Raw genomic sequence first — 13,224 nt, 5'->3', positions numbered from 1 at the left:
AATGAATGCCAGCAGTCTTCCCCAATCACTGTGACAATCAAAATATACTCCTAAGTATTTGTCCCACTGACAACCACTGCAAAGCACTAAACACTTAGACTCTTGATATAGTTCCACGTTCGCACTAAAAAAAAAAGTCCCAAACTTTGAAAGGAGATAGTCTGAAGTAATCAGGATTACCATAGAAGAGTTATAACCAAGAACAGACATCAAAAGTCACCCATGGACCTTTTTAAAAAAATGAAAGACTTGAGGTTCTGAGATAGGGCCCTGGCCATCTGTTGCTTTGTGTATGTATGCTTGTATATCCCCAGGGAAGAATCATTATTCTAGAGAATGAGAGGTTGCAGAATCACTTAATATAGTATTTCTCAAAGTTTAGTTGTTTACTAAACACTGATAGTTCTTGTTAGTTGCATGATAGTTGCTAAGTAGTCTATCAAGTGGTTCGCAGTCCACTATATCCTCAGAGGAAAAAAGTAAATGAAACAATTTTGCTCTCATACCTTGCATATATATGAACTGTATAACTATATTTTTCACAGAAATTCTTTTTACCTGCTTAATAATTAAAAAGGCACATAAATGATAAAAATTTAATGTTAGTAGTCTCAGCTAAGACAACTCATTTCAGTAAGGCCATTTACAAGTTTTTACTTATATTTGTTAAACTTGAATTTTTCTTTGTTAATATTGTTAATGCTCTCTTAGCAAAAACATGTAAAGTCACATCAAAAAGAGTTAAAGAACATCATAAACACAATCAGAAGAATGAACTACTTGCTATATTCTTTTATCTAACCACAAAGCATACAATGAGAAGGTGCAAATTATTATAATTGCATGCTAGCATATATTACATTTAAATTAGTAAAACCATCATGTGGTGTAAAAATTAGCTTTTCATGTTTATGCAGTGAAACTATGACTGAGAAGTACTCAACAACTTGGCTCAGCTTATTACCAAAAGCTTATGATACAGGAGAAGCATATTCATTTGATGATAGTATAAAGTTAAACGTTTTTTTCCCACTGAAACAGCAATATAAGAGATGTACATTCATAAGTCTCCCTCTCCAAATGCAACCACTATTACCAGTATGGATATTTTGATAAACAAAATATACATCTAAACATACACTAATTAAAAAATAAAAACTGGGGCATGCTAAAATCCACTTTGCATTTACAGTAAGTTCTCTACATACGAACCTTCAAGTTGTGAACTTTCAAAGATGCAAAGGTACGTTCATATGTCCAATCATGTAAGTTAGTTCATGTGTCTGTCATTACACTGTCACGTGTGTGCATCCTCTACAAGTGGTTGTGCTTTTGTGTACTTTACTGTACAGTACTGTATACAGTAGTACAGTACATTTATTTCAAGCCTAGGATGTCTGGAAGCAAGTGTAAAAGCAGCGGTGATGTAGCTGATACTACTGTACTTTTCAAGGTACTGTATTGTAAGATTAAAAGTGTTGGGGCTTCCCTGGTGGCACTCTGGTTGAGAGTCCGCCTGCCGATGCTGGGGACGTGGGTTCGTGCCCCGGTCCGGGAGGATCCCACATGCCGCGGAGCGGCTGGGCCCATGAGCCATGGCTGCTAAGCCTGAGCGTCCAGAGCCTGTGCTCCGTAACGGGAGAGGCCACAACAGTGAGAGGCCTGCATACCGAGAAAAAAAAAAAAAAAAAATTATTTTTTGTGTTTGTTTTTTATGTATTATTTGTGTGAAAAGTATTATAAACCTATTACAGTACAGTACTATATAGCCGATTGTGTTATTTGGGTACCTAGGCTAACTTTGTTGGACTTATGAACAAACTGGACTTACAAACACGCTCTCAGAATGGAACTCGTTTGTATGTAAGGGACTTACTGTACTTGGTCTTGGGCATCATTCAGAGGTAGTGCTACCCTCCTTCTTCTTAATGGTTCCATACAATGAATGCACTGTAATTTATTTAATCATGTCCTATACAGTTAGCAATTATTTTGTGCAATGATATAGAATAGAAAAATACACTGCAATCAGTACTGACAGATCAAGAATTATGTGTGTGGCATGAGAATATTTTGCTGCATATTAAAAACGTTGCACCTGAAAATCATAAAGGATGTTTGGAAGTTAACAACGTTCCTATATAGCTCTTGATCTTAACTGGTGTTGAAGGAAATAACAAATGTTGTGAATATAATCAAATCTTAGTTACTAAATGTATCTCTTACTAGCATGCATATGAAGGAATAAGGAGCAAGTGCAATACTATTTTTCCTATACATGTGCGCTGGTTGCTGAGGAAATAAAATGTTCTCACAAACTATTGGAAGTGAAGGATGACACAAAAACATGACATACATGATGCTAATTAACACCGGTTCTTTGATTTCCAGTTGCTAATTTCAAGTGATCTTTAGTATCATAAGTAACCTGAACCTATCTTCAGAGCCAAAATATCACTATATTAAATGAAGATACACTCCAGTAAAAATATGGCGAAGTAGACAGGCTGTGAAATGGTGATACCCTCCATAACTAGCCCAGCAGGACCTGTTCAGGAGATTTTTATGTATCTCAAATCTTTTTTTCTTCAAAAGTGATAACATTCAACACCCGTGTTTACCTATAAGCCTGATAATGATGTCTGTTCTCCATTTCCCAACTAAAAGAAAACTATCAAGTTTTAACTTTTTAACTCCTTACCTGAGCCTACCAAACCTGACTCTACTCATGTATTTCTTTAAACATACCGTTAACCACATACTCTTTCTTCCCCATAGATTGATGTGTTTTCTCAGGGTAACAGTAGTTTATATTATTTGCCAACCCGGGATTCTTTTTAACTATTCATTAAAAATGTCCACAGAGGCTGAAAAGAAAGACTAGAGTCCCTTCTCATATTAAGAAATCATTGCTGTTGGACTGACCACTCACTGTCCTTCTGTTCATCAACTCCTATGACCATTAGGGTAAATGACTATCTCTGACTGACTATATTTAACTATTGGTAGACTTTGCCTTTTGAATGTGCCTATTTTCCCTGGTCTGGTCGTTTTACTCCAAACAAGCACACAAATGCAGCTTTTTTTCTGTCTCAGAAAGACAATGGAAAACCAAACCTGAAAAGGCATAAATTCTAATCCTCAGACCTGGAAAAGACAAAGAAAGAAACGCTGTTCTTCACTTTAGTTGCACAAACACTCTAAAGTCTGAAGTGTTACTATTATGTAGGCAATGTAGAAATTAAGGATAATTTCTTGCCTTTCAGGGGATTCACAATCTAATGGGAAAAGTATACAATAATCTACATAATGTTGAATATAATAAAATGTTAAAATAATGGTACTTACTATTTAGTGAGCACCTACTGTGTGCCAGGCACTGATCAAGTTTTTTTTAATGCATAAATTAATTTAATCCTCACAATAACCCTATGAGGTAATTATTGTTGTAGCTATTTTATAGACAGAGAAATTAAGGTGTACAGAGAAGTAACTGGTCCTAGGTCACATAACTAGTAATTTCAATTGCAGTTATAGTTTTCTTTGGGCTTGACTGACAAATAACTAACATTAAAAGAAAGTGAATAGATTACTTGAAATGAATACCCCAACCATCAAGCACCAGAAAGCCACTGGATTTCATTGATGACCGGCCCACCGAAGCAAAGAGTTCTCAAAAAAGCAGTTATATGATATTGATAAGCCGTCTCTTTATAGGAAAGAAACCACTTCTTCAATAGTTCCTCTCCAATTTTATTATCTCTCTAATTTTTAGGAGAGTATGGAAGGAAATACTCATCTTTGTTGAAGTGTGACAGGTTTGAATAATAAAATACTAATGTACATTTTCATACCTATGCATATTTTAATTATATGCTGTTATAATTTTTAATTGGGTTAATCTTCTTTAAAAATTATCATAGGGGCTTCCCTGGTGGCACAGTGGTTGAGAATCTGCCTGCTAATGCAGGGGACACGGGTTCGAGCCCTGGTCTGGGAGGATCCCACATGCCGCGGAGCAACTAGGCCTGTGAGCCACAACTACTGAGCCTGCACATCTGGAGCCTGTGCTCCGCAACAAGAGAGGCCGCAACAGTGAGAGGCCCACGCGCCACGATGAAGAGTGGCCCCTGCTTGCCACAACTAGAGAAAGCCCTCGCACAGAAACGAAGACCCAACACAGCAAAAAATAAATTAATTAATAAATTCCTACCCTCAAATATCTTCTTAAAAAAAAAAAAATTATCATAAAGGACTTTCCTTCCATAATGTACTTTTGAAACATATACTGGTTCAGGTGAAACAATAGGTTCTGCAGGGATAGGAGGGGGACCTGTAAATAAAACAAAAACATAAGGAAAAATGAAACATCAAATGTTCCAAAGACCAGGTATCATACTACTCTGTAATAAAACAGCAATCCAAGAATGATTATCTTTTCTGTATACTTCTGCCAACTCTAGGCCATCTACTATCCATTAGCTCAGCCTTGCTAAATGTCTTTCCTATATTGAAATCAATTCTACAAACACCAAATACCTTTCTGGGTGCCCTATTCTTATGCTACTATATAGCTTGCTTTGTAATAGATTCAACATTCTGAAAACCGGTAAAAATGAAACCCTGTTCTAAATGCTTATGAACAATTTTATATTTACAATAATACTAGGTAAAACATTTAAACTTAATATTCTACCAAAAAGTTAGTAAGTAAAAAATTACCATTTTAATACTATTTTATCAGAGTAGTTTGTAGGGGAATACTTCATTCAAAGTTTTCTAAGCTTTTAGTCCCATTCTTTGCAATAGCTTTCCAATTTGGTTCCCAAGTTGGGAAATCCAGGAAGAACAAGAAAAGAACATGACACTAAACTAAAGGAATAAAAGATCAGGAAAGCTTAAATGAGAAGGGTCCAGGAGCAAAGGTTCAACTAAAGTACTCAATATCTCTCAAGAAATCATTCATAAAGACAAAGAAAGAAAATAGAACTGCTACTCTGGACCTCATTTTGAGTAAAAATGAGAAACTGGTTGTAACATAGAAATTAGCAAAGAAAGACTGACAATGTCATCTTGGGGCTCACATTAATTAAGTAAATGTTGACTATAGTTAGATATATACATTCTGGACTTTAAATAAGCAGAACTTTAAAAACTCAGAGAAAGATGGATTTTTTCCATCTACTCAGTGAGGATCAAGTGAAATGAAAACTAAAGATATTAAATCCTGTTTATCAAGCACAAATGTTTTCAATAAATAAGAGAATGTGACTGTACAAGTTGGTCTGCATTTTGAAACACCATATACAGAGTAATCTTGAAAAAGATGAACAAAGTTGGAAGACTCACACTTCCTGAATTCAAAACTTAATTTACAAAAGTTACATTAATCAAAACAGTGTGGCAATGGCATAAAGACAGACACTTATAGACCTATGAAATAGAATAGAAAGTGCAGAAATAAATCCTTACAAAGGTGGTCAAATGATTCTCAACAAAGGTGTCAATACCATTCAATAGGGGAAAGGACAGTCTTTTCTACAGATTATGCTGGAAAAACATGATATCCACATGCAAAAGAATGAAGTTGGACCCTCAGATAACCCTATATACAAAAATTAACACAATATGGATCAAAGACCCAAACCTAAGAGCTAAAACTATAAAACCTTTAGAAGAAAACATGGGCAGAAAGTTTCATGACATTGGACTTGGCAATGATTTCTTGAATCTGATGAAAGGCACAGGAAACAAAAAAAATAGGCAAACTGGACTTTTTCAAAATTGAAAACTTCTGTGACTCAAAGGCCACTATTAACAGAGTAAAAATGCAAATCACAAAAGAGGGGCAAATATTTGCAAATCACATATCTGATAAGGGATTGTTATCTGGAATATACAGAGGACTCCTAAAACTCAAAAGAAAACCAAACAACCCAATTCAAAAATGGGCAAAGGACATGAGTATGACATTTCTCTAAAGAAGATATACAAGTGGGCAATAAGCACATGAAAAAAATGCTCAACATCACTGATAATTAGGGAAAGCAAATCAAAATCACAATGAGACATGATATCACAACCATTAGGATGGCTACTATCAAAAAAATGAAGAATAGCAAGTGTTGACAAGGATGTCGAAAAATTGGAACCCTTGTGCACTGTGGGTGGAATGTAAAAGGGTGCAGCCATTATGGTAAACAATACAGCAGTTCTTCAAAAAAATTAAATACAAAATTACCATATGATCCAGCAATTCCACTGCTGGGTATAAAACCTGAACAATTGAAAGCAGGGTGTCAAAGAGATATTTGTACACCCATGTTCATAGCAGCATTATTTACAATAGTCAAAAGGAGAAGCAACCCAAATGCCCATCAACAGAAGAATGGATAAACAATATGTGGTATACACATATAATAGTATTATTATTCAGCCTTAAAAAGGAAGGAAATTCTGACACGTGCCACAACATGGATAAACTGGCTAAGTGAAATAATCCAGTCACAAAAGAGACACATACTGTATGATTCTACTTAAATGAGGTACCTAGAGAAGTCAAATTAATATAGACAGAAAGTAGAATGGTAACTGCCATGGGCTTGGTGGAGGGGGGAATGCGAGTAACTGTTTAATGAGTATAGAATTTCAGTTTTGCAAGATGAACAGTTATGGATATTGGATGCACAAAAAAGTGAATGTACTTAACACTACTGAACTGTACATTTAAAATGGTTAACTTGGTCATTTTTATGTTTTAAATACACGCATTACAAAAAGTTTACGTTACTTTTACATTATTAAATGATTTTTTAAGGGGTATTGAACTAAAATAAACACAGAGCCAGATTCTTAAATCACTGTGTCAAAAAGTGTTAGATTTTCAAAACCTAGCATAATATCATTAAGCATACTGCTCTTGAAAAGAGTCAGAGCAAAAAAGTATTTATATGGTTAACAAAAAACTAAGAATATACTTTTAAAAACACCATGTACAATATATGAAAGAAGATATACATGAAAGATAATTCTGATGAGTTCAGAATTTTGAGAAAATTAGTTTCTAAAATTTTACATTATAAATAGGAGACTAGAAAAACAAATATAACATTAACAGCAAAGAAAAGAAATAAATACTCAATACTTATCTTCCATATCTCTTCACAAGAAAAATAAATAGTTAAGCTCAGTTGTCTAGGACAAACATTTTAAAGAAGAAAATGTAGTTCATTATAAGGGAAAAGATGACCTAATTGAATTATTTCCAGGCTCTATGCCAAGAGAAAACCTTTTATTAAAGAACTCTTAGTCATCATTAAGGAACTATTGGCACTTTTTGAGAAAACAATGGTGAATATAAAAGTGGCATCAGTGCAGATGGGAAAATGCTACTTTAATTTTCACAAAAAAGGGAAAAGATAAATGTTTAGAAACTAAAAATTGTGGCCCACAGGGCAAAAGATTTGCTAGCCCTAGATAAACATTTTGAAAACCCTCAGGGGAAATGCATTTTTCATGAGAAGCCAATCATAAATATCATTTTCTGATAATTAAATTAGATGCGTGGGAAATTCTGTAGATATATTTTAACTTGATTTCAACAAAGTATTTTAGTTCCTTGAGGGTACAGAATGGGTCTTACTTGATTCTAGACTCCTAGTATTTACCACAGCCCCTGGAAGTTATCACAGTCCTAGTATTTACCATAGTACATCCTCAAAACATAGATTTATTGATTTGAATGCATGTGACGGTTGCAAAGAAACGGGGAAAATATTGCTGGGGACATACCTAGGTGGGTTGATAGCTTATAAAATAATCACATATAAAGAATTTCCATTGATAAACTGCCAGCATGGATAAGACACCAAAATTATCATACCCAGCCCTAAAAAATTAATTAATAAATCTAAAAAATAGTGAACAGAAATATGAAAATTAACAAAATACTTTCCTAAGTACTTATTTAATCCAAACTATCAGTATTTTGAAAACAATGAGAAAGACTACACATCAAAACAATAATGGTTTTAATTAAACAAAAGAAAAATTAAAATATATAGAATAAGAACTGAACTTAGAGAAAGAACAAAATGACCTTAAGGAAAGTATTACAAAAGAAATATTAAAATTAATAGGTTATAAACAAACAAAAAAAGCCCAGTCACAAGGTGATTTGAATTTAACTAGAATTTATTGTCACTGTTTAAATCAAATTTAAATGTTTTTATTTACTAAAGTTGCCTCATTTACAGCTAAACCAAAATGTAATCTAACATGAATGAAATACTGACAAAAACTGGTTACTATGCTAACATATATATTCCTCAAATTGACTAATGTTTAATAAGAACTACTGTCATTTGATTATGTTACTGTTCACCAGGCACTGGTTATAAGCTTTGCATCCATTATTTACTGAATCCTAATGACAGCCATAGTAGGTATCTATCCTTGTCTCCATTTTTCAAATGATGAAACTTAGGTTTAGGAAGCAAACAACTTGTCTTCTCCAGGGTCAATACTCAATCCTGAGCAATCTAATTCTGGACTTTACACTCTCAACCTATTTGCTATGCTACCTTAGGCCCTTATTTTCTCAAGTAACCCTACCATTACTGAATTTAACATAGGCAAACTTCACAAAAATTGCATTAATAACCTCTACATATTAAGTGCACAGTGTTAAGTTCATAATAAGAATCCAATAAATTACAGAGAAAGCTAAGTTTCAGGACTCAAACCCATCTACAATCTGACAAGTTATCAGACAGTTCAGCAACATGTTTACATCTTTGGTGTTGAAATATACAAGAGCATTTTAACTACTATTAAATAAGTCAGCAATCAGCAACAGAAGGAAAGTATTCAAATCCTGCTACTTCTATCTTGTAGTTGCCAAGTAACTCTTCATTAACATAAATCTCTCAGGTGACACTTTCTGGAAAATGATACACTTTATAAACACTACTTAATAATCAAGAATATTTACCTGATGTTTCTGAAATTCTTGGTTCAGTTTCATCCAATTGTAGAAGCTCATCAAGAGCTAATTTTGCTGCATTGGATCTAGACTCCTTTTTATTTTGTCCCAGTCCAGTCTTGTATTGAATACCATCCACCACAGCACAAAAAGCAAAATATGGTCCCATAACATTACCTTGAAAAATAACTCAGAATGAATGCTGTAATACTTCACAGTATGATCTTGCAAAAGATGTCTGTTACATAGAAAAACATCTACAGTACAACTGTAGCCTACCAGTACAACTGTAGAAAACTATCTCAGCCTACCAGTTATAACCTAACCAATACAGGTTAAAAGTAAAGCGGAGTGGGCCCCTGAACTAGTTCTGAGGAATCCTTCAAGCAGCCAGTTTGGCTCCAGATTCAGCATGAACAATAGGGCCAGCTTAGAGTACACGTCACACACAGAGTGACAGTGCCTTGTATAATTCCTGGCAATGGTAAGCATCCCAGTATCTATCTAATGACCAATGAGAGGGAAGATGTGGAGCCTCTGGCAACATGTCTCTTCTTTCGAACTTCAATACCAATGAAGTTGAACAACTCCTACACTCCGAGTGCCCTGATACTCTCATAAGCTCCGGAACAGAAGGAATCCCTTTGAAGAAATCTTATGTTTCTATCAGGGAGTCACAATAAGCAATCCAACCCATCACAGCCTTACGGTGTGTGTGGGGGATTTACAAGGAAAACCAAACCGTAAATAATAATAAGAAAAGATATGCTAAAGAACTGAACTGTCCAGTCACCCAAAATTCCCGGAAAAATTACCTTTACACAGTTACATTTACCTAGTTTTCATATTTGCCTGATGAAAAATGAAATGGAACCATCTTCTAAATTTACAAGCCAAAGATTTTTCTGGTTCAAGTTTTACTTGGTATTCAGACTATAGGAGGCCTTTAAGAAACTTAAGTCTCCACTCTGGTTACAAATGACTACATACAGTGTCACTCCACATAAGCCTCATTATTATTGTATTATCTTGTCTTCTTACATATTCCATTAAACTTCTGGGTTTTTCTTTAAGATGTACATCAAGAATTTAGAAGCAACTCCAGACTGCATCAGGGTAAACTGTTTTCCTCCTAACATCTATGACCTCAGTTTCCCAAATTCCTTCCTTCATGATCACCTGGGTTCCAATCCAAATTTAGTAAACCTGAGCCTATTTTATATTTTTAACAAGTGACCCAGATGATTCTTATTTGTGAGATATTATGTGTCAAATTTGTTAATAAGTACTCTGTGTCAGAGTGCTGAGGCTTTAAGCTTCATCCTGTTTCTACCCCAGGTTCTCAAACTTGATCATCATCTAAATCCATACTAAAGAGCTTGTTAAAAAATATTGACACTCTGGTTTTTCTACCAAATCTACTGAATTAGATTATTCAGCAAGTACTATGCATATAAAATGAACACCATTAACAATCACTGGATTGTGTTTTTGAGTTTTTACTTTGTTCAACGAAGAGTTGCCCTGGTAAGTTTTCTTCATACTGTGACCAATAGTTTACATTTTCCAAGGGCAGTCTGAGAAGAATGGCAGAAAGCTAATTACACAGAAATTCAGTCCATAGTATTGATCATATGAAGTTATCCAACCTACAGTGATAGAACCTAGGAAAACTTCACTTCATTATTAAGACCCTATTTTTGTCACCTGTTAATTTTCCTAATCACTAGTCATAAGGTTAAGAAATCAGAAACTTCTTTCCATCTTTTACCAATCTGTACTCCTGTAGCCTTCCACAGGCCCAATGTGCTAACAGATTCTTCTGGCAGGGGACAGTTTAAGAGAGAATGGAGAAATTTAGTCAAAGACAAGTCTGCAGACAGAGAATCAATCAGGTAACTGCTATTTTCCCTTATACTTTATAAAAATTAGGTTCTGAAATATAAATTTCAGAAGCCAAATTTGACTATAATTTTCATTAGGCATCATCATCACAGAATACCCATAAAATCATCAGAGTCCAAATATTCAACATCCCTACAGAAGTATATTTATGCTATAAGAAGTACTTACAATTGAAAATAATCTACAAGGCTGATGAGATTTAAACTAGCCATACACAAAAAATTAAAATTTAGTATTTTAGAACTTTTGTATGAGTAAATTTAGAGGCTCAAAAGGCTAAAGAAGTATGAACATAAAAATTTCTGAAGTACCCTTGTGAAGACATACTAGCAATTATCTAACCCCGACATTAGGCAAATAAATAAGATAATCAAATTTTGTACCACTTATATACTGTTTTCAATAGGAAAATATTTTCTAGTACTGGAACAACCAGATACAACTTCACACTTGCCTGTTGTTACTGTTTCCTTAAGGTCAAACTGAACCCGCTGCATTTGCGCAAACTGGTGCAAGGCTGATACCGGATTTATCTCTCCATGCTTGTATTTCATTATAAATTCCTTAGGTATTTTTTTTGGAGGAAGGAGAGGATTTGAAATAGGTGAAAGACCTTTGGAGAGCAATGGTTCTGGAAAATTACCTAAAAATAAATGTTTACGCTTGTCAACTTGGTTAAATTAAAAAGAATAATAAGACAAGCAAAAGCACCAAACCCTTTCCTAAAATGGAAGGTGTTCCAGACACATTTAGTCACATGTGTTTTTCATTAACAATGAGTTTCTACTACTAAAGAAGTGTAACCTGTTACTGTATATATCTTTTGGAGTACTATTTTGCAAAGTACTATCATTGTCATATAATTAAGTGATATCAAAGAATCCTAGAATTTCAGCGGTGTCAAGGTCTTCAGAGGCTCCCTAAGCCAGTTTTATCCATGATGTCATTAAGGCCTAAAATGTATTAAGACAGATTTGGGACTAGAACCTAGTTTCTGCTTCCCATTCACTATTTCATATTACCTTTCACGTTGAATTCAATCAAATTTTTAGTGTGTCTGTCCCTGCTTTACACTTAACACTCTACTGAGTGAAATGTGGAATAGAAACCAGTAGAAATCCAGTCCTCTCTCCTGAAGGGGATGACACAGCCTCACCTCAAAAAGGCAAGACACACTGGAAGTGGTTGTACACCCAAGTGGTAAAGAACAATTAAGTCAGTAGCCAAGGGAAGGACTTCTACTGTGCTGGGAGTCAAATCCAAGTCTCAGTCGGGACATGGCCACAGGTAAATGGATATATATCCAGGAAACATTTAAACCGGGGGCTCAACAAAACTAACTGGCCATCTCAGAATCTTAAAGAACGTTGGCGTTAGTACAAATGTAAAAGAGTTTGTACCCGTCACTTGAGTAACCCTGGATGTCATGTTCGACAGGCTGTAACTTTCCGAGGAACATCCTGTGGGTGTGGTTACCGTCTGGGCTGATGGCTGAACTGCCAAGTTCTTTTTCAGCATCTGGGCAAAGCTAGGGACCCGAGAACCCTGAAACCAGTCATCGTGGCCAGACATTTTCTCACCTACAAATTGTAAGAAAGTTGGCAGAAGACCAAAAAAAAAAGTATTACGTAAACTAAAAATACTCTGAAATAAAAACCAACCACATTCCCATAAGCGGCCTTTACACACACATGACAAGCGCTAAACCTCTGATGTCACGGCTGCTCTGTGCCTACAGTTTTACGGGTGACAAAACTCTCTCTCCTAAATCCCTCCCCCAAAGCACTACTACAAAGAGGAAAGAAGGGACGAGGTGGTCCGTGGTGAAAAGCCCTTCCTCGGGTGTCAGGAAAAACAACAACAACAAAAAGAATACATTTGAGACCCGCATCGGCCCGCCCGTTGGCGGCCTCCCGAGTCCCAGCCCAACATCCACTCACCAAAATTGTCCTTCTTGCCCTGCTGGCCAGACCCTGCCGGCGGGCAGCTCTGACGGAGCCGCAGGCCGGGTGCTCGCCGGCCGGCTGCCGCCGACGCCGTGGCTTCTTCCTCCCTGCCTCAACCTCTCACTTCAAACCGCTTGGCCTGACAACCACACGGCCAGAGCTGCGTCTTTCTAATGGCTGCCTCACGGCGTCCCTGCAGGCCAGGGACTGACGCCCCCGCGCTCTGCCTCAACCAGTCACCAACCGTCTCCTAGGCTCAAGCTACCGCCCCCCGCGCCTGCGCCTACGCGTGCCCGCCGCGCTCCACGGCTTGCGTCGCCAAGCGTCGGGATGCCGCAGAACGTCGCGCACGTTTAAGGCCGCGGGTTGTGTTCCCAGCTTTCCGAGGGT

The 13,224-nt window shown here is 36.2% G+C and overlaps 1 protein-coding gene across 2 annotated transcripts in view; it reads right to left on the bottom strand.

Moving 5' to 3' along the window:
* ADAD1 (adenosine deaminase domain containing 1) overlaps positions 1-12,596 on the bottom strand; it is a 51,638-nt gene extending 39,042 nt beyond the window's left edge. For both annotated transcript variants that reach the window (XM_027102831.1, XM_027102832.1), the window contains exons 1-4: positions 12,289-12,596; positions 11,343-11,531; positions 8,993-9,160; positions 4,266-4,333 (exon numbers count right to left, since the gene is read on the bottom strand). In XM_027102831.1, the coding sequence (XP_026958632.1) occupies positions 4,266-4,333; positions 8,993-9,160; positions 11,343-11,531; positions 12,289-12,460 (597 nt within the window). In that variant the 5' untranslated portion in view covers positions 12,461-12,596. The remainder of the gene's footprint in view (positions 1-4,265; positions 4,334-8,992; positions 9,161-11,342; positions 11,532-12,288) is intronic.
* Between the last annotated feature and the right edge of the window lie 628 nt (positions 12,597-13,224).

This window comes from Aethalodelphis obliquidens, unplaced genomic scaffold, assembly GCF_003676395.1.
Source record: "Aethalodelphis obliquidens isolate GAN/ISIS:26980383/991018 unplaced genomic scaffold, ASM367639v1 scaffold6, whole genome shotgun sequence".
Lineage (NCBI taxonomy): Eukaryota > Metazoa > Chordata > Mammalia > Artiodactyla > Delphinidae > Aethalodelphis > Aethalodelphis obliquidens.
Note: the sequence above shows the minus strand (reverse complement) of the source record. Positions and strands in the feature narration are given on the sequence as shown.